The sequence below is a fragment of the Budorcas taxicolor genome, chromosome 1, assembly GCF_023091745.1.
Source record: "Budorcas taxicolor isolate Tak-1 chromosome 1, Takin1.1, whole genome shotgun sequence".
In the NCBI taxonomy this organism is placed as follows: Eukaryota; Metazoa; Chordata; class Mammalia; order Artiodactyla; family Bovidae; genus Budorcas; species Budorcas taxicolor.
In genome coordinates this window covers 206,523,388-206,543,552 of record NC_068910.1, presented here as the reverse complement: position 1 = coordinate 206,543,552, position 20,165 = coordinate 206,523,388, and the positions used below count along the sequence as shown (strand labels likewise).

Sequence of the window (20,165 nt, the reverse complement as noted above, 5' to 3'; positions counted from 1 at the left end):
GCACCTGGGATGTCCAGGAACCCATGAACGCAGGGCTCTCCACCTTGGCCCAGGTGCCCACGACTCTCAGGCTATCCCTTCGAGACCTGATCCATTCCACCCAGCTCGAGAGGGCATGTTCTGGGATCCCCAAGAGGGCAGGTGAGTTTGGTAACTTCTCCCCTTGGAATGAGTGAGCCTGCTGTTTCCTCTGCCCCAGCAAAGACCTGCTTGGTAAATACTGTTTTCTCGAAAGCCCCATAGTGCTGATCCAAGGCTGTGCTGACTGGACCACTGCCTTGTGGCAGGTGAAATGAAAGCAAGGCTTCCTGAACACTCCTTCAAGGAGACACCCTGGGGGGCTTGAGAAGTTGCCCCCAAGCAGGTCAGGGACTGTCACACCTCACCGCCTGGCCATGCCTCAGCATCTCCGCCCCAGCTCACCTTTGCCCTGCTGCAGGTGAGGGATGACCTCCATCCTGCAGAGGTACCAGCAGATGGCTTCCAAGTTCCCCAGGGCCAGATGTCCTAGTGTCAGTGAACATAGGAAGTGCCATTTAACTGTACACAGAATTGGGGCCACAGTTAAATGCGTGTGCCAAGTACACACCGGAGGCGCCCTCAGGTGATCAGCAGGGTTCTCGCTCATGTTTATAGACACCCCAAGCAGAGGTGTGGGCCGTAAAGACAGAACCTCGGCTGACCATAGCCGTTTTCCGCTTTGCTCTTTTCCAATTGTGTGGCTTGGGCTCGGGCTGTTTCCAACATCTGGTTAAAACCACGAGCCCCAGGGAGAAATTCACATGTACTTGTGGCCCCATCCTTGGTTTGGGGGTGTCTCCGTGGGAACGGGGAGCAAACTGGTTGGGTCTGGCCTTCCCACTGTATACTCACAGCCCATCTTCCCTCCCAAAGTGGGGCCCAGACCTGGCTTGCAGGCTCTGTCTGGTCTGTGAGCAAATGAGGACACACTTCTGTGCTTCTGTCCTTCCTCTGCGGCTTTATATTGTGGAAAAACCCCGAGGCTGGGCCCCTCCCATGATGACCACTTGGCTGGCTGGAAGGTGGTAGCCAGTGTACTTGGGGCACTTTCTCCTCTGATGTTAAAGGACTATTCTAAGAACAGGGAGGTGTCAGGGGCTCCAAGTCTGGCCTGAATTCACTTGAGTCGTCTGTAGAAACCTGGCTTTCTTGGCTGGCCTCAGGGCCACTCTTATAGGCCACAGAATGCCTGTTTGAGGACTGATTCCATGTTGATGTGTTCAGAGATAACAAAAATGAAGCTAATGCTAAACCTTTATTTCCTCAAAGATGTGAAGAAGAAGCGGGGGAGGACATGTAACAGGTGTCAGAAAACCTGGGCTGAGCCTCAGAACGACATGCCTGAATGCTTCAACTGCATGCTGACTTCCTGCCCAGAAAGCGGGATTTTCATCCCAGGCTGAATGAAGCCTGCAGGTGAGAAAAGTGGACTCTGCAGGGAGGGTGTGGGGCTCCCCCATTTCTGGTCCCAGGGGGACCCCCAATAGGGACATCAGAAACACCTGTTTTTGCAGAAGGCGATTGTCTCCGGGGCATTTCCCTGAGGCAGGAGGTCAAGTGCAGGGACCGGAAGGACCAGACCTTAATGGAAGCTGCAGAGAAGAAGGGTGGGATCTGCAGGGCAGCAGGGGTGCCGAGAGGCAGCAGAGGGAGGCTCTCAAGCCTGCCCCACACCAGGGAGCTCTCCGGTGTCCGCACATGCTCTGCGGTCACCTAGCCGGAATGCAGGGGCCGCCCATCCCGGGACTTGCCTGGCTCCATCCTCTGTGTCCCCAAGGAGAGAGGCAAGCCCATGATGACAACGAGCCCTAAACATGCTTCCCTGGAAAGTGTGGCTCTGGGTGTATTTACCAACTGAAACCAGGGAGCTGAGCAACACCCTTCACCAGCTTCCACGGTCCCTGTCCCCTGGGACCATCACAAGGGAGGCACACATGGTCCCTGTGAATCTGGGCTGTCGGCACTTTTAAAGCCCTGGCTCACTTTTAACAAGGGTGGGGAAGAGATGGGTGAGGAGGCTGGAACACAGAGGAGAAAAACAACACTTCAAGACAGTTCAACATGAAACACGAAAGTTACTGAGAGAAAGGAGACTGCTTACAATCAGGCGTTAGACCGGAACACTGAGGAATGAACCAGAACCTCTGCTGGACATCAGCAAGGATAATTCCAAACACAAAGACCCCTCCCCTTTACCGAGTCAGATCCAAGCCCAGTATTTTGAGTCTGAAGCATTTAACACTGAACACAAGTAAAAAGTTATAAAATATTTTATTAGCGGTCTTATTTCTTCAGAGCCTCTAACTTGATGGCCGTACACACTGCACCTCCCTCCGCCCAGCTGGGTTGTTTGGGTTTGCTTTCTGCCACACGCTGATCAAGCCGGCATTTGCTGAGACTGAGTGGGTTCTGACTACGCTTCACCATCTGCTCGGCAGGTGTGAAGTCGGGGAATTTTCTCTTTCCTTCTTGGAGTAAAGGACAAGTAAAGATGTACAGAGACGCCACAGATAATACTATGAGATACACACCCGGAGCGAGCTGGCGCGTGTCCCTGCGCGTGTGTGCACACACTCGTAGGCACACACACACTGGGCCCTCTCGGACCCCAGCCAGCCCACAGGCAGGCCGCGTTAGGAGGCTACAGCCAGGCACAGGCAGAGGAAGGCACCTCTCTGCTGAGACAGGGTGGGTGGGTGTGGTGGGGGTAAGAAGCTGGGTCCCCAGGCCAGCTCGGGACCCCCCTACAAAAGGCAACCGAAGAAAGAGGAGCAGGCTGCCCCACATCCCCATGGTCTGCACGGTGACAGCAAGTCCAGAGCTATCCTTGTATCACACTTTACACCTTGAAAAGTACTTTTGAGTACATTCACACACTGAGAACAGGAGGCAAGAGGGCAAAGCGAAAGTCATAGAGCATTTGGGGTCAGACCTGGCTCTCTCCTGGCCCTCGGGCCCGGGGCCTCACTGAGCCTCCCCAGCCTCGGTGCTCTGGCCGCACCAAGCATGCGGAGAGTGGCGGGGGGGAGTCAACACACGTTAGGAAGTAAGGACCTGAGCAGAGGAGCTGGTTAGGCACATAGCCAGGTCGCCCAGTGAGGAACGATGGATGCTAGGTGCTCGGGGGGGATGTTCAGCCGTGAACCCACTGGAGGCCTTTCTACCTCACGCACTGGCCTGCCCCTGACCTTTCTCAGGTGGGAAAATGACCTTCCTGTGGGTCTCTAGGATGAATTTTTACCTAAAAGCTTAAGTCCTGTTTCTTGGTCCGGAAGGGCCCTCTCCCAAGGTGACTTAATCAGATTCCAGCATCTTCGGTGTAAAATGTTTATCTGGTGTCTTTCCTTCCCATGTCACATGTACGAAGCTTTGGAAGCATTTAATTCTCAAGCTGATGCTCAGTAAGAATAGGTGAAAGGGAGGTCTGAGGTACTGCAGACAGTGGCGAAAGGCTCCCAAGATGGGCTGGTCAGCAAAGCCAGGCCCTGATGCTTTTGAGGAGCCACGGGGGTTAGAACACAGTGGAGCCCCTTCCTCTCCTCAACCCCATGAATCAGAGATTCTCTGGACTTATATTCTCACCTATACTAACAACCAGAAAGGCAGCAAATCATTCATCCGAAGTTTTCTCCTTCCTTCTAAATGAAGAAATGAAATCACAGACAAAGGAAGATCCAAGTCATTACATTCAGAAATTACTTAAAAGAATTAGACTTGGCAAGTGGCCCTGGTTTAAATTTCAATGTGTGAGACAGCACATCACCCCTCCCCCCACCTCTTAACTAAACCCATTTAGAAAAATAAAATCAACAAGTTACTTGGATATTATCTTTTGTTGTTGCTTTGTTGCTCAATTGTGTTGACTCTTTGTGACCTCATGGACTACAGCTTGCCAGGCTCCCATGTCCATGGGATTCTCCAGGTAAAAATACTGGAGCGGGTTGCCATTTCCTTCTCCAGGGTATCTTCCCGCCCCTGGGATCGAACCCACATCTCCTGCTTGGCAGGCGGTTTATTTACTACTGAGCCACTTTGGGAAGCCCGGATGTTATCTCAGGCCATTGCAGTAAGGGGTTTTATCAAACTTCCATACAACAAAAAGCAGATTCACTCGGAGACCCTGATTCCAGGTTCACGGCATTCTAGAAGGGGAAAATAGTTCTGTTTCCTTCAGAAACCTTCTTTGGCCTGAGCCCCCTTCTACCCTGTGGCCACACTGATTCTGACAAGCACACAGGCTCCTGCCAGGAATTCAAAGGCCATTTACCCTACAGAAGTGCCCATGACTCTTGCCCTAGAGGGATTTTGCTTATGTGATCGCCTCATTGGAAAGACGTTTCCAATCTGGAAAGACTGAAAAGATGATGGTGCCGCTGAGCTGCCATGGAAACCAGATGTGGGACACAGCATCTCCCACGGCTCTTGGTATAGTTTGACGGAGCTCCAGAATCTTGGCCACACTCAGCTTTTGCCTGTTTCTTACAAAGGCCTTGGATTCTCAGGAAATCTCAGCATCTTCCCTCCTGTGCAGTTAGTACATCTTTCATGGGCTACGCCTGCAGATCCTGCACGTTCACACCTGGGTTTCTCTAAGCCCAGCGTCCCCAGGTTCAGTGGAGGTAGTTGATGTGATAAGTGAGGGAAGAGAAAATGTTTGTAAAAAATCAGCAGGATTGAGCTTCTAGAATTTTTAGGCAAAATTAAGGTGCTCAGAAAGTTAGGGGAAAAAAAAAACCCAATATATTTTGCTTAAGTGAAAATCAGAAGCGCAGGGGGAAAAAAAGATTTTGAAAGAGATAGCCAAATTTGCCTTACAACTTTCTGTGCAACTTTAAAAAATTCCTGCCTGGCTTAGCGCACATGGTTGGTTCCACGGTTTTCCTCCAACCTGCAATCAGCACCTATGTCTTTCCCAGAATCTGTCTGCAAATCAGACCAGCTCAGCGATCAAGCCAAACCCCTCACGTCTCTCCACGAAGTACGTTTACCCTGAATAATTTTTTTCACCAAGTACTAAAAAGGTACAGCTTCTGGAAATGAATGAAATTGATCAACTTTTGACTTGGAAAACGACTTCTCGTTGGAAAAAGAGACAAACTGTAGAAAGATGAAACTACGAAAATACCAGTCACAGGATGGAGTCCCTCTTGGCTTCGCCTTTCCACCCCTGGACATCTGACTGCCCAGGGGCCCCGGGAAACTGCCCACATTCCTCGTGCAGAACGAGAGTTCCCCGGTCAGAAGGAAGAATTCTGCTGAGGAAGCCTCTTGTCACCCACTTTGTGGCAGTTTTAAATTCTGCCTCAGGGGTTGTATTTTAAAAATTTCTGCATGTGAAAAAGAAAGACCATTCTACATCTTCTTCCTAGTTATAGCTAGAAAGGGTAATGGAGAGAAGACCCAACTCAGTGGGGCAGCGAAGTGCAGCACTGGTTGGCCGCTGACAACCCAACGTAGTCCTCAGGGTCCACAGGCGTGTCTGTGTCCTTGAGCCCCTCAAGGGTTCTGGAAGTGGCCCATGGCCACGGTGTCCGACGTTCCTCTCTCTGGCTTTCCAACACTTTACCTCTCGGCCCGGATTTTGTATCTCAGCACGAGGTAGGCAATGAGACGAAGGGAGATGAAGAAAATCCCCAGGACAATGAAGTCCAAGTAGAGCTTGGCGTTCTCCACATCCAATTCTCGCAGGATAGCCTCTGACTTCTGGAAGTGGCACGTCTCATTAGTGTTACAGTGCAGGTCCTCCCGGTCGAGGCCGTAGATGGAGAGGATGACCCCCTCAAACCCATACCTGAGGGGGGAATGCCAGAGTGAGGAGGGCTCAGGGACCCCCATCCCTACCTCTGCCCATGTTTGTGGAATGTACACTGACCTCCCCACCCCATCCTCAGCCTGGCTCCCTCCCTCCCTGGAGGTCTTTTCTCCTGGAATACTTCTTAACCGCTCTGCAGCTTCCTAGCATAAATCCACTCAACAGCTTGACCGAATGTCTTCCAATTTCCTTGCCTCCAAAGTCTCCACACACACACACAAAACAACCCAAATTTAACCAAGAGTGGGTATCGTTCAGAGGTGACACGATTGGAAAAACACATTGATCACTTCTGATATTACACCTTTTTTTTAACAGTTAAATAGAATAAAGGGTCAGAGGGCTTTTCAAGGCCTGCAGAGCATTTGAATAAAACATTTCTGCACCACCTTTCATTCTGTTCCAGCTCTGCATTATCAGAACAAAAATGCTAATTCTGAGAAGAAAGACATGGGTCTCTGATTTCTCAGTCTTGAAAGGTGCACCGTTGCTGAAACTCTGCACAAGGGCTTCGTTTCGATTTTGTTCTTGGGAACAATATACTTGGCTTTGAATTGACATTCTAGAAAACACAAGCTTGTTCACAGCTTGGGACCCTGGGTGTCATGTGGAATGGCTGTGGCTGGGGGCACAAGCGCTAATGACCGGCCGTGCCTGCTGAGGGCCAAGATGCCAAAGTGTGAAACCTGACGCTGAAGTGCTAAGGCACCAGAGCAGTCTTGTTCAAGAATATGAGGATGCTTGAGACATGTCTTGTCTTCCACTGGATTTCTTACTCAGAACCTTGTACTGTGGTATTGGAGAAGACTCCTGAGAGTCCCTTAGACTTCAACGAGATCAAACCAGTCAATCCTAAAGGAAATCAGTCCTGAATATTTATTAAGGACTGATGCTAAAGCTGAAGCTCCAATACTTTGGCCACCTGCTGTGAAGAGCCGACTCGTTGGAAAAGACCCTGATGCTGGGAAAGATTGAAGGCAGGAGGAGAAGGGGACGACAGAGGATGAGATGGTTGGATGGCATCACTGACTCAGTGGACATGAATTTGAGCAGACTCTGGGAGGTGGTGGAGGACAGGGAAGCCTAGTGTGCTGCAGTTCATGGGGTTGCAAAGAGTCAGACATGACTTAGCGACTGAACAACAACAAGAACCTTGTTATAAGCAGTGTTTATTCCAGAGAGGAATAAGTTCTTCAAGGCAGCTCTCTAAAGCACACAGGACATGGGGCTTCCATGGCTTGTCCAGAGCACCAGTGCATGCTTGCTCGGTCACTCAGCCATGTCCAGCTCTTTGCGATCCCATGGGCCACAATGCGCCAGGCTCCTCTGGCCATGGGATTCTCCAGGCAAGAATACTGGGGTGGGTTGCCATTTCCAGGGCACCAGCAGCTCGGGTTTATTTTATCCATGAGTGTGTGTGTGTCTGTGTGTCTGTGTGTGTGAGGGTGAAGGTGAGGCACACAAAACTAGGAAGAAAAAGGCACTGATACTTTCTGGGTTCATGACCTGAGAATCCAGCTGGCATCTAGCTGATAGCCAAGGAGGGGCTTTCGCGAGCCTCTGCCTGTCCCCAGTTCCCTTCCCTTTGTTGTCCTAAAGGCCCCGAGTCCTAAGGGGCCCCGCAGTCTACCTGACGTAAGAGACGTAGGACATCCATTGCAAGTAGGTGGGGATCGTGTCAAAGCTGACGAAGAACCCTGAGAAGAGGAGCACGGGGATGGCCGTGACGGGTCCCACGAAGGTCGCCACCTGGGAGGGGACACAGAAAGACCTTACTCCTGCCCGCCTCCTCCTCCTCCTCAGGGAGCCCGGAGCCCACAGTCCATGCTTCCAGGAAAGGGCCAGAGCTGTCAGGACAGGTCATCCAGGGCCAGGATGGCACAGAAGCACCCCTTTGGGGAGGAGCAGGCTGGTCTCCTGTACAAGGAGGGGTCGGGTTGCTGCCCAGAGGCCCAGCTGGACCCAGCAGAGGGGATGGAGGCTGAAAAGCATGGAGGCCCTGAAAAGCAGGGACAGAGAGACGCTAGTGTGGCCATGAGGGCGCCTGTGGGGCAGGAGGCACATGCCTGAGGAGTTGACATCCTGTGTCCCAGCAAGGAAGGGTCAGGAGTGAGACTCCCTGGGTGCCGACAGCAGCTGGCGTGGGCCCAGCACTTTCTATGGCTGTCGGCTGTGAGATGGACACCACTGCCATTCCCGCCCATGGATGCGGGTGCTGCCCAGAGGCCGTGGACATGGAACACGAGGCCACTCAGCAGGGGAGGGGGTGGCAGAAGGCCGTGGGGTGCTGACTCCCCAGACTTCTGGCTTTGTTTCCTAAGGCTCAGACTGGCCTGAGCACGTGAAGCCCTGGAGGTGCAAAAACTGTGCACACAGTGGGTTTGGCAGGCTGGGAGTAGGTGGTACCAGACGTCTAGAAAGGGCATGTGGAGGGGCTTGGGCAGGTGGGAGTGTGAGGTTTGATGGGGTTGTCTGGGGAACAGCTGTGTGGATCCCACAGAGGCAACAAAACATAGGAATTGAGAGCTTGGCCTCAGAGCTGGCTGTGTGATTCTGACAAAATCACCTTGCCTCTCTGGGCCTCAGTCTCCTCATCTGTGAAATGGGAGGATTGCACCTAACTTGTGGGGGTGCTTAGACTCAATGAGCTCATGTTCAATCACAGGTCCAGCTGGCCTCTGGGCACAAACTCAGCCCATCCTTGTGCAAGAGACCAGCCTGCTCCTCCCCAAAAAAGTGCTTGGTGACACATAAGGGCACCTGCTGCTGTCCATTTGCCAATCCTGAGCAGCCAGGACACCTTGATCCCTTCCCCAGGGCCCAACTGACCGACCTGCTGAAGCCAGGCTGGGAAGTCAGGACAGAATCAGGAGGAGGGGTCTCAGGGGCAGGGTACTGAGCCCATGGGGCCTGCAGCCCCAGCCACATGGGTGGAGGTGGAGAAGCGAGGTCCGCCCCGTGGTACATCCTTGGCTGGTACCTGCAGTGATGTGGATGCAGCTCCGATCAGCAGGCCCAGGGACTGCGCCACTAGTGAGGTCATGGTGCCCAGTGCCGCGAACAGGACGAAGCGCACAGCGTCAGACGGCTGGGACGTCATCCAGTACACGATACTGCAGTAGGCCACGGGGAACATGATCTGGAAACACAGGGCCCGTCACCCTCACCTGCAAGCCGTGCTTCCCGCCCCCCAGGGATGCTGGAGAGCCCCCCCTGTCACACCACGCCAGGGCACTAGCGTACCTGAAAGGGCACGTCCGCCATGGTCTTGGCCAGGTAGTAGGCCTTCAGGCTGTACCAGTAATTCAGGTGTTCTCGGAGAAACACGCTCATCTCCAGAGGAACTAGGGGGCAGGAAAATGAAAAGGGTCACTCGGACATTACAGCACACCAAGAACTCAGACAAGGCTCTCCTGCGAGGCCCTCTGCAGCCCCAACTTGGGGCTGTGAACCTGAAGAGCTTCAAGTATTACTATCTGGAGTTTGAATGGAAAGGTATGAAATGATTCACCTGCCTGGAGAAACTGCCTGGTACACTGGCACCACTGTAGAGACTGGTCTAAGTATCTCCTGCTGAACCTGTTTTCACTGAGTAACTGACAATGCAATCCCTCCCCCCGGCAAGTCCTCAGAAGCTGCTCCTGGAAATTCAGGGCAACTTACGGAAGAGGCATTGCCGGAGGAGCTGTCTAGGCTGGGAGACCTGGGGAAGCCAGTTTTCCACACTGTCCCCCTGAAGCGGCCAAGGGCAGCCTGCTCTGCAAGCAGCCTAGAACTGCACAGAAATCCACCTAGAACAGCACTGCTGCATGCTAAGTCGCTTCAGTCGTGTTCAACTCTTTGCGACCCCATGGACTGTGGCCCGCCCGGCTCTTCTGCCCATGGAATTTTCCAGGCAACAATACTGGAGCGGGTTGCCATGTCCTATTCCAGGGAATCTTTGCAACCCAAAACAGCTTTACCCACTCACAAATTTGGCTGCACCAGGGCCATCTTAACTGAATGAGGTAATGTTCGCACAGTAGCATTTGAGGGGTTCCCAATTAGAAAACCTTTTAAAATCTCTCAGCCTTCCACCAGGCTTATAGATTTTCCATTAGTGATTCACTCCTTTGGCTTAAACACGTATGCATTTTCTCATCGAACAGAACATACAATCATACCTACATCTGTCAACAAAGAAAACGGGATTTTAAAAAATAAAATAAGACACTCTATGTTTGTGGCCAAGCAAGCCACAACCTAGCGGCAGACAAAGACGGAGGGGTGGGCGCGGGCTGGACCAGGCACTCACATGTGAGGACGGTGGGCATGAGGGCCGCGAACATGAGGAAGAGCATGGAGAAGAAGAGGAAGCCGGAGTTGCTCAGGACCTTCTTGGCTTCGTTCCCGATCCCCAGGTAGAGCAGGCCAATGAGGAGGCCAATGCCGATGTGGGACGTGATCCGCAGGTGCGTGAGGACCTGGGCAGGCGAGATCCACACTCAGGTGTGCAAGCCCGGAGGTGGGCGGTGAGAGGACAAGGAGACCAGGGGCCCCAGGGGTGGCGGTCAAGGCTTCTGCCCCTTCCCTCCAGAAAGGTGGCAGTCACCCCGCTTCTCCTGAGGCCTGTGCATTGCAGGCGGATTCTTTACGACTGAGTCACCCAGGAAGCCCATTCATTCACTACCCTTAGTTTAAGCTTCCCTTATAGCAAGCCCAGGACCCTACACCAGCTCATACGCACGCGCACACACACACACACACTCACACATGCACACTCACAGGGCAGCATTTTACTGCTGTTCAAGCAGAAGGAACTGCTATCCTCCGTTTAATCCCCTTCAACATAGCAAACCAGGACTGTGTCCCTTCAGAGGAGGGGACAAGTGACAAGAATGGTGGTAAAGCGGATAAAGAATGGCCACAGGACAGACCCACCCTTGCAGAGCACAGCCTGGATGGCTACCAGCCCCTCCAGCTTTCAAACTGGGCTCTGCAAGCTCCTGGGCACTCAGGGACCCCCTACAAGTGCTGTCAGATTGTCCACTTGAAAGGCTGGATCTTGTTCTGACTTCCAATCCTTCACCAACTCCTTCCTCTGCTGGGTGGAGCTTCCCAGAGGGAGGAATCCCCTCCCTGATGCCAGCCTTGGCCAATGGAATGTGAGCACCAGTGACAGGTTCCTCCACCCCGCCAGGAGCAGGAAGCTGTAAGGGCTGCCACTGGGTTTCTCTGACACTTTCCCCTGTCGTGCTCTAGAAAGGAGCCAGTCCTCCATTCTGGGTCCCCAGACGAGAAGACACACGGGGCAGGACCACAACCCACAGCCGCCCACAGGTTACACGAACCAGGCGTGACTACTGCCATAACCACTAGCAGCCGGGGAGTGTTTGTTATTGTGGCGTCACGGAAAGCGGACTGATGCAGAAAGAGAAAAGCGCAAGCAGATGAATAGACCCCAAGGCGACCCCTCAGCTTCCGTTGCCACGGAGACCACTGCACACCGCCTTACCGAGTCCCTCATGATGCTGAGGAAAGTCCTTTTGAAGAGAATGCAGAACTGGGTGAGGCAGCTGGCAGAGAAGCTGTGACAGCCTTCCATGGAAGTGGAGTCCTGCGGACACACCAAGAGGGAGAGGAGGGGTCAGCCCCCGGCCCCTGGACGCCCCCTCCTCTGAGCTGAGGAAAGTGCTCGTGCAGCAGGCGTGCGGGGCGGCGTGCAGCGCTCCCGGGGGCTGGGGGTGTGCATTACCTTTCTCCACCCCTTCCATCGTTTTGTCTGGTTTACCTCTTCAGAGGGCCGGTGCCAAATAAAAGGATTCACCTCGGCATCGCCCTCAGGCTCTCTCCTGCAGTCAGAGTCGCACTTGCCCTCCCAGACCGCTCTCACCAGGCGGCCGTTCTGGTCGCCGTACTCGCCGGACGCGACTTCCATGACTGCACAGAGGAGAGAGACCGAGGGCTCAGCCCAGGCTTTGCTCATGCGGGCCTCTCCCCTCTGCAACAAAGTCAGTAATCCAGTGGGAATATCTTTTAACTGATTATATAGATGCCGCGTGAGGATGCTAATGATGTGATAAAAATCATTTAGTGGCCAATGTTGTTGCCGTTCTCAACACCCAGCAAGGCCGTTGATCACATCAGGAGCCTGGAAATGCAAATACAGATTGTGATGCTGGACAGCCCGAGAAGTCATGAGCTCATGCATCTATTAACTTATTCGTCTGTCTAGTGTTTACTGAGTGCTGGTCATGGGCATGCATGCATCAGAATTGGAGTTGGGAGGAGGGCAGAAGGAAGCAAGATTCCTGTTGGGAAGGCAGTTCCCAGGATGAGGGTGAGCAATGAGTGCTGGGGCAGCTCTTTGGGACCAAGAAGAAGTGCTGGGGGTCCTGAGAGGGGTGCGCTGAGCTCCCTGCGGACACAGGTTTTGGACTATAAGCTCCACCTCTCAGATCCCCAGGGAGCATCACCTCCACTGACCCTCCTTGACCCTGGTGTCATGCCTCCTCTGTACCCCAGACTGTCCAAGGTCCCACGTTGCTCCTTCTCTCCGGTTCCACCCTCCCCTGGCACCTGCTGCTCCTTCCTCTCCTCCCACCTGCACTCTCCCTCCACCCTCCCCCATTCCTCCTGGTGTGGGACCTGACCCTTCGTCTCAGTAAGATTCTTGCTAATGCAATGCCCCCAGGGACCCTCTCTGGCAAAACCAGCTGTTTCCAGAGCCCAAGCCAGGACGGCTAACTCTCTCCATCCGATCACAAACCGGGAGAGACTGGCCCCACCAGAATGTCACAATCAATGACACCAACCCAGCCAGAACTGCCTGCTCTGGTGGTCATTTACACCCACCACCCTCCAAACAGCCCTTCTCTCCCCACGCCTCTCCCTCTCCTCAGGCGTGATATTAAGGAGCCCCTCCTTGGGCTCTCCCCAGTGCCCCGTTCCTTCTCCTCCCATCTGTCCTTCCCTATAGGTCCTCACCTCTCTGCTGGCCATGGACCTCACCACCCTTCCCTGTTCAGCAGCACCTGTCCCCCACTGTCCTTGCTCCTGAACAACTATGCAGCCAGCCTGACCATCCCCACCATCAAGGATGCTTAAGACTCCTCCTCCTCTCCCTCGGCCCACATCTCCTTCCCGCTCAGCCCACTCTGGCCCGGCTTCGTCAGAGCTCCCTTATTGTAAGAGAGAGGCATTTCCCAGCAACACCATCTCATGGAACACAATTTGGGAGAGGATGTGTAGGAAAGGTGGGGTCTGGGGAACTGGTGGGGCTGGATGCTTGAAAGTAAAACAACTGAGTGAGAAAGGCTGATGACCAGGAGACCAAGAAGGAGGAATAGAGTGGGTTGAAGCATGCCCCACCAAAAGACTCATGTCCATCTGGAATCTCAGAATGTGGCCTTCTTTGGAAAAGGTTATTTGCAGATGTAATTGGTTTTGGATCTTGAAATGAAATTATCCTGGATTTAAGATGGGCCCTGAATCCAACTGAAGGCAAATGGAGAAGCGGGGGGCAGAGGATGAGATGATTGGATGGCATCACCAACTCGATAGACATGAATCTGAGCAAACTCCAGGAGATGGTAAAGGACAGGGAAGCCTAGCGGTGCTGTAGTCCATGGGGTTGCAGAGTCAGACATGACTTAGCAACTGAACAGCAACTGAATAAAATGACTGGTGTCCTTATTAGAAGAGGAGGTGACATACAGACACGCACAGAGAAGCACAGAGAAAAAAGCCATGTGAAGACAGAGGCAGAGACTGGAGGGATGGGTCACAGGTTAAGGACCACTGGAGCCTCCAGAAGCTGGATGAGGCAGGAAGGACCTTCCCCCAGAGCTTCAGGAGGGAGCCCGGCCCTGCAGACACCTTGACTTCTGGCCTCCAGAGTCTGAAACATGACTTCCTCTTGTTTCAGACCACCCAGCTTATGGGGCCCCAGGGAAGCAGGACACAAGGCTAGGACAGGACCCCACGCACCGTGGCCGAGGGGGAGGATGGGACGGGGTTGGGGTGTACAAGCGCTTGGTGGTCTAGTGACTACGAAGCTCAAAAGAAAAAGAAAGCAAGCAAGGGGGGTTGCAAGTTCTTGCACTTGGACAGCAGGGAGCAGAAGTGGTGGACCTGACGGGAGGATGAGAGACGGTTCCAGAGGTGCTGGACACAAAGAGGTTGCCATCTGCAGATAAACGCGCAGGCTGCGCAATGGGCAGATCTGGTGGGGAAGTGACTTGGGATGTTGGTGTCAGTGCCCTGGAGGGTCCTGGCCAAGAGGAAATGCCAAAGCAGGAGCCCTGGGGGCACTGAGCATGTAGCTTATAAAGCATGAGCTGCAAAGCCCACAAGCTGCAGCCTCTGGGTCAGGAGGAGCGGCCCCTACCATTAACCTGGGCTCTAGGCTCCCAGGGTGTTAGTCACTAAGTTGTGTCTGACTCTGTGCAACCCCACTGACTGTAGCCTGCCAGGCTTCTCTGTCCATGGAATTTTCCAGGCAAGAATACTAGAGTGGGCTGCCATTTCCTTCTGTAGTTGATCTTCCAGACCCAGAGATTGAACCTGGGTCTCCTGTATTGCAGGCCGATGCTTTACCATCTGAACTACTAGGAAAGCCCTGGGTACCCAGTGAAGTGAAGTGAAAGTCGCTCAGTCATGTCCAACTCTTTGCGACCCCATGGACTATATAGTCCATGGAATTCTCCAGGCCAGAATACTGGAGTGGGTAGCCTTTTCCTTCTCCAGGGGATCTTCCCAACCCAGGGATCGAACCTAGGTCTTCCGCATTGCAGGCAGATTCTTTACCAGCTGAAGTACAAGGGAAGCCCTGGGATCCCAGAGTCTTGTTCAAAACTGCTTTGGTCAAAATTTGTTGTGTTTGGTTAAAATTTAAGTTGAATTTTTAACATCTGCATTAATCAATGCAAAAGAGATTTTGTTAAAGGTTATTTCTTTTTAGAAATAACTTCCTTTAGACTGGAAGCATCACACAGTCAAGTATTGGGAAATATGTGGCCTAACAACGGATCCTTTGTTTGTAGTCCCAGGTATTTCATCTGGAGGAAAGAAAACCTCTTTTGACTTGGTCTTGAAAGTTCTGCCTCAGGACGGCACTTGAGCTATCTGTGGAATATTAAAGTAATTTTTGATTTGAAGGCTACAGGTAAGAATGGAAACCCACCAGGAATAAAAAAGACCCCCTTTGGCTGGTCAAGGCTCAACTCACCGAAATCGGCCGGGTTGTGGTAGGTTGGGCAATTCAGACCTAAGTCCCTCAAATATGGTACAAGGTTTGAGACTTTCCCTCGGTACACACACTGTCCTTGACTGAGGACATAAAGCTGAAAAAGGTAAGAAGGAAAACATCAACTCTGCCTTCCTCTGTAAAGGGAGAGAAACTCTCAATCCATCCATCCAATGATTCACTCAACCACTCACCCACCCATCCATCCATCCACTCATCCATCCATCCATTCACCTAACCACCCATCCATCCACTCACCCAACCATCCATCTATACACCCACTCATCCATCTATCCATCCATCTGTCCATCCATCCATCTATTCACCCCATCATCCACTCATTCATCCATCCATCTATATATCCACTCATCCATCCATCCACCCCACCCATCCATCTGTACATCCACCCATCCATCTAACCACCCACCCATCTACCTATCCATCCATTCATCCATTAACCCATTAATTCCTCTCTCAGGACAGCTTTATGTTACCTCCCAAGGACTCAAAGTTCAAAGGGAAATCCACGATAAGTCAGGAAAGACAGAAGATACCATATGACCAGGAATTATTCACTCTGTTGCCTTTCTTCCCCTCATGCTAAGCACTTGCTTAGGCCAGATTTTGGAGCTCTACACACTGCATTCCTTGGGAGGTTTTTTTTTTGCTCAGGATGATATAAAAGCCTAACATTTATAAAAGAGATGATACCGTACAAATATCACAACCTGCTATCTAATTCTGTATGGCAAGTATCCCCCTCCAGCCTTCAGGGGGGCCATTAATGAAGCCTCAGTAATGTCAGTGACTCATACCCTGTGGCTGGACACTAACCCTAGAGAGAGGACACTGGCCAGCTCTTCCTATCCCCTCTGGCCCTGCCACCTAAAGTGCTTATGGCACCAAAGTCTTAAGAAATATAACACCTAAGGCCACTCAAAAATGAAGACACACTCATGAACTAAGCCACGAGTACCCAGATTTGGTTTCACCCAGGCCAATGACAGCGGGCCAACATACCTGGTCGAACAGCTCGAAGAGCTTGGCACTAGGTTGGTGGATGGTGCAGATGATGGACCGGCCGCCCTGGGCCAACCCCTTCATCAGGGAGACAACCTGGAAGCAGGAGGCGCTGTCCAGGCCACTGCAAGTCAAGGGACACTGTGAGACGTGAGCCCCAACCAGATCCCTCATTCAGAGCGCCCTGGTTGTGTCTGCGCAGGCTGGCCTGAGCCCTTTGGTGGGAGGAGAGGTGGCCCCTTCTGCCAGCAGGGAGGGCAGGGCCTGATTACCTGGTGGGCTCATCGAAGAACATGACCGGAGGGTTGTTCACCAGCTCCAGCGCGATGGCCAGTCGCTTCCGCTGGCCACCTGAGAGGCTGCCAGTCCGCGTGTTGGCACAAGACAGCAGGCCCAGGGCCGTCAGGATCTCCTTGACCTGGGGGATAGCAGAAGCAGAGTGGCATCAGAGACCACCTGCCACTCCTTGTCACCTACAGGGCCCATGTGGAACCCTGATCCCCTTCCCCACCAAACTCCCAGACACACCTGGAGGGACTGCACATCCGGCCCATCCGTTGCCAGGCCTGATGTCCCGATTGGGGAGGCTGAGACCCAGGAGACTGAGAGGCAGGGCTGGGGCCAGGCCAGCCTGGGCTGGAGTCCTGGTCCTGCCTCTGGTTGGCAACCTAGCAAGTGCCTTCATGTGTGAGCCTCACTCAGGGCCAGGGCCGAGAAGGTGTTGGATAAACACTGCAGAAAGGCTGGATCCATGGACACATAGGTGGACGAGTGACTGGGTCTCTGACCAGCACAAAGGGGAGGGCCACCCTGACAGTTTCACGCTATAACAGATAAAAAGCTCGACACACGGTAAGCACTCACTCGGCCACAGCTGTTAGTGACACTATTGCTACTGCACGTAGCTCCCGTGGACTCAACCACACAGGCCAGGTCTCCAGAAAAATGGAGCTCCATCCACACTTGTAAATGGGAAAGGTCTCTGACTCAGCAGCAAGGCAATGACACTGCTTAAAGCTACCACTGCTTCTCTTAGTGACCCTTCTTAGTAACACTGCCCCTGGGAGCTGCCTGGGAACCAAGGTATAAACAGCCCACTGTGCACTCAGCCCTCCCTGGCTGCCCCCATCACTGATCCGGGATGGATTCAGGGAGCAGGAAGGTCAGAAAAGTTCGGTGTAAACCGTTCATCAGTTTCATCCACAGCAGTCAGTGTTCGGGGTCCATCCTGGTGTCTTCTGGAGGTGGCCACAAGAAGGCAGAGGTCAGCTGCTGCCCTTCTGGGCTCCTTGTCAGGTTCACCTCTCAGTGGGTGCGAGGCAACCTGTCACAGAGGTCCTGCCAGAATTCACTGGACCATTGTCCTAGCCCATGGTGGCAGCAGGTAGACCCTAGTCCAGCAACTTCTCTAGGGAGATGAGGTCATCCTCAAGGAGAAGGAACTCAAGGAGGAAAATTTCCACTCTGGCTCTTGAATTACTTCTGTGCGGTCAGGACACAATGTGGCCTCGGTGATGGGAAGGCCCAGGGTGCTGCTGCTCCATGAGCTGGAAGCAGGCAGGTCAGACAGATCTGCATTTGAATCCTACTTGGCCTTTCCCCTGCTGAGCCCTAAATCCAGCTCCACCACCTCTTCCAGAACATACAGCCACTGAGGCACGCCATCCCGGAACCTCGCAGAGAGGCTGCCCAGAAAAGGTCATCTTTCAGGAACGCTTTTAGTCCACTGGCCTTCCCAGGATGACATGGCTGCAGCGGTCTCCAGGAATCCAGTCCAAAGGTTCAAGAGGAAGACCACCCACTCCTTACTTGCCCTTTGCCCCACTGGAAGGATGCTGGAGGCGGAGGCCAAGGTCAGCACCTCCTGTTTCCCTTGCGTGCAGGCATCTTGTCTAGGATTCTCTCAGGAGTGACGCCCTGCAGGCTGGTTTTGTTTTAAAGTGAATCAGAAAGAACAATGTCCCCTCCTGGGAGACCTCACTCCTGAGGAAGGCCCCTCACTGAGGGGGTTCTCGAGGCTGGGGCCACTTTTCTGGGAAACGAGGTCGAGTGGGCAACATTCCACTACCTGCTGGAACATTCCAGTCTGTTATATTTCCTTGAGAAGTAAACAACCAGGACCCAGGGACACAACGGGGCTGGAGGGAAATGAGTCAGGGCCTGTCCTCTCCTTGGACAATCACGCAGCCCTGCTGATGGTTCTGGGGGTGGGTGGAGCTGGACCCTGCTGAGGACGAGGAGGACCGGTCAGGACTTGACAGACAGAGCGGGTGCAGGGCGGAAGGACTGGCTGTGGGTGCTCCTCTGTGGAGTCAGCTGAGAGGCACACACGTGCTCCTCGCCCCCGCCCTTCAGCAAACGCTCCCTCCCGACTCCCTCTCCCACCTGGAAAGGCTGGTACCCCGGACCACGCTGCAGGCAAACCATCCCACACCCATTTACTCATGGATCGCATCTGTTCTGGGAGCTCAGACATAAATGAGAGCATCGCACTCAGCTTCCCACCTCCAGGAGGCAGCTATGGACAAAAGTCCCGGGTGCTGGAGGCCCTGGCCTCAGGTTTCCAGTGGTTTCTAGGAGGCCTGGCCTGAAGGGTCCCCTCATGGACTTAGTTCTGCTTCACTTCAGGGCCCTCTCCATGCCAGCAAGACCCTCTGAACCCCCACATCTGCTCACCCATCCTCCCAGGGGGCTAGCCTGTGTCTGAGGCTCACCCTTCAGAACAGCGTGGTGGTGGGAATACCCATGCCTCCCATGCTTTTTCCCCACATCTGTGCTCTGAGGTCTGTTCATCCATTTTATTCCTTTCAGCTACAGAACCAGAGTCCACGCAAAGCATCTGCGAGGAGGGGTTTTCACTCCTCACAGAAATCGGGCTCCCCTACCCTGGATGTGCCATTTCCTCATCCTCTTGAATTCCCACCCGAATCCTCAGCTTTCTGAAGGGTGGGGTTGGGAGAGGAGGGCACAGGGAGGGACAGGAGGGCCCCTAAAGACACACCAGGCTCCAAGGTCATTTGTGCTGCGTGCAGGTTCAGCCATTCAGTCCTGTCCAACTCTGTGTGACCCCATGCACTGTAGCCTGCCAGGCTCCTCTGTTCATGGGGTTCTCCAGGCAAGAATAGTGGAGAAATTTGCCATTTCCTCCTCCAGGGGATTTTCCCAACCCAGGGATCGAACCTGCATTTCTTATGCTTCCTCAATTGGCAGGTGGGTTCTTTAACAACTAGTGCCACCTGGGAAACCCAAGGAGGTTTGCATCACATCCTATCAACTATCACGTTGCTGCTGACATTGTGACTGTTTTCTATGACAGAGGATGAGATGGATGGATGGCATCACTAACTCGATGCACATGGGTTTGGGTGGACTCCGGGATCTGGTGATGGACAGGGAGGCCTGGCATGCTGTGGTTCATGGGGTTGCAGAGTTGGACATGACTGAGCGACTGAACTGAACTCATTCCATTTTGCATGGACACATAAAGAGCCAAGTCGCATTGTTGGCACCAACTCCACGGATCTTACTGTCTCTGCTGCTGGCCTGTGGCCCTACAGGCACAGGAAGACAGGATAATATAATAAAAGTAGAATCTCACCAAATCCCATCTTACACTGGAACTCCCACCAGTGCCAGCCATGGGGTGGAGAGGAAGGGAGTTGGGTTTGTCTTAGACAGTATGTAAATATAACAGGCCTCTCCACTAAGTGGGGGCTTCTGGTGCTCCCCGCTGGGTCTGTTAACCCACCACCCTTTGGCTCCCTGGGGTTTCAGGGAGGCAAAAAAAGCAATGAAAAGGATCACAAGATCTCTGTCATCTCAGAAACTTGCTTGTGTTATTTTTAAAAGACTGGTTAATAACAGGTAAGAACCAAATTTCTTCTTGCAAGTGTGGAGGAGTGGAGGCTGGTTATTTTTAAATGGATGACTAACCATCTTCACTGTTAGTGTTTTATCAAAAACAATGGAGTATAAAGTGTATCAGAAACTAAAAGGGGCAGAGTGCTGGGTCTAAGCCTGAGGTTGGCTCCTCAAGCCCGTGTCCTTGCTACATCCATGAGCTGTGACATCTATCTTCTGGCAGCA

At 53.0% G+C, this 20,165-nt stretch overlaps 1 protein-coding gene across 2 annotated transcripts in view; it reads right to left on the bottom strand.

The window, feature by feature from the left end:
• Positions 1 to 2,283: 2,283 nt before the first annotated feature.
• ABCG1 (ATP binding cassette subfamily G member 1) overlaps positions 2,284 to 20,165 on the bottom strand; it is a 66,304-nt gene continuing 48,422 nt past the window's right edge. The window contains exons 6-15 of one of the 2 annotated variants that reach the window (XM_052644752.1): positions 16,352 to 16,497; positions 16,080 to 16,203; positions 15,042 to 15,156; positions 11,568 to 11,752; positions 11,328 to 11,429; positions 10,128 to 10,296; positions 9,077 to 9,177; positions 8,814 to 8,972; positions 7,464 to 7,582; positions 2,284 to 5,812 (exon numbers count right to left, since the gene is read on the bottom strand). In XM_052644752.1, coding sequence (XP_052500712.1) covers positions 5,584 to 5,812; positions 7,464 to 7,582; positions 8,814 to 8,972; positions 9,077 to 9,177; positions 10,128 to 10,296; positions 11,328 to 11,429; positions 11,568 to 11,752; positions 15,042 to 15,156; positions 16,080 to 16,203; positions 16,352 to 16,497 — 1,449 coding nt within the window. In that variant the 3' untranslated portion in view covers positions 2,284 to 5,583. The remainder of the gene's footprint in view (positions 5,813 to 7,463; positions 7,583 to 8,813; positions 8,973 to 9,076; positions 9,178 to 10,127; positions 10,297 to 11,327; positions 11,430 to 11,567; positions 11,753 to 15,041; positions 15,157 to 16,079; positions 16,204 to 16,351; positions 16,498 to 20,165) is intronic. The other variant, XM_052644822.1, reaches the window with a different exon arrangement.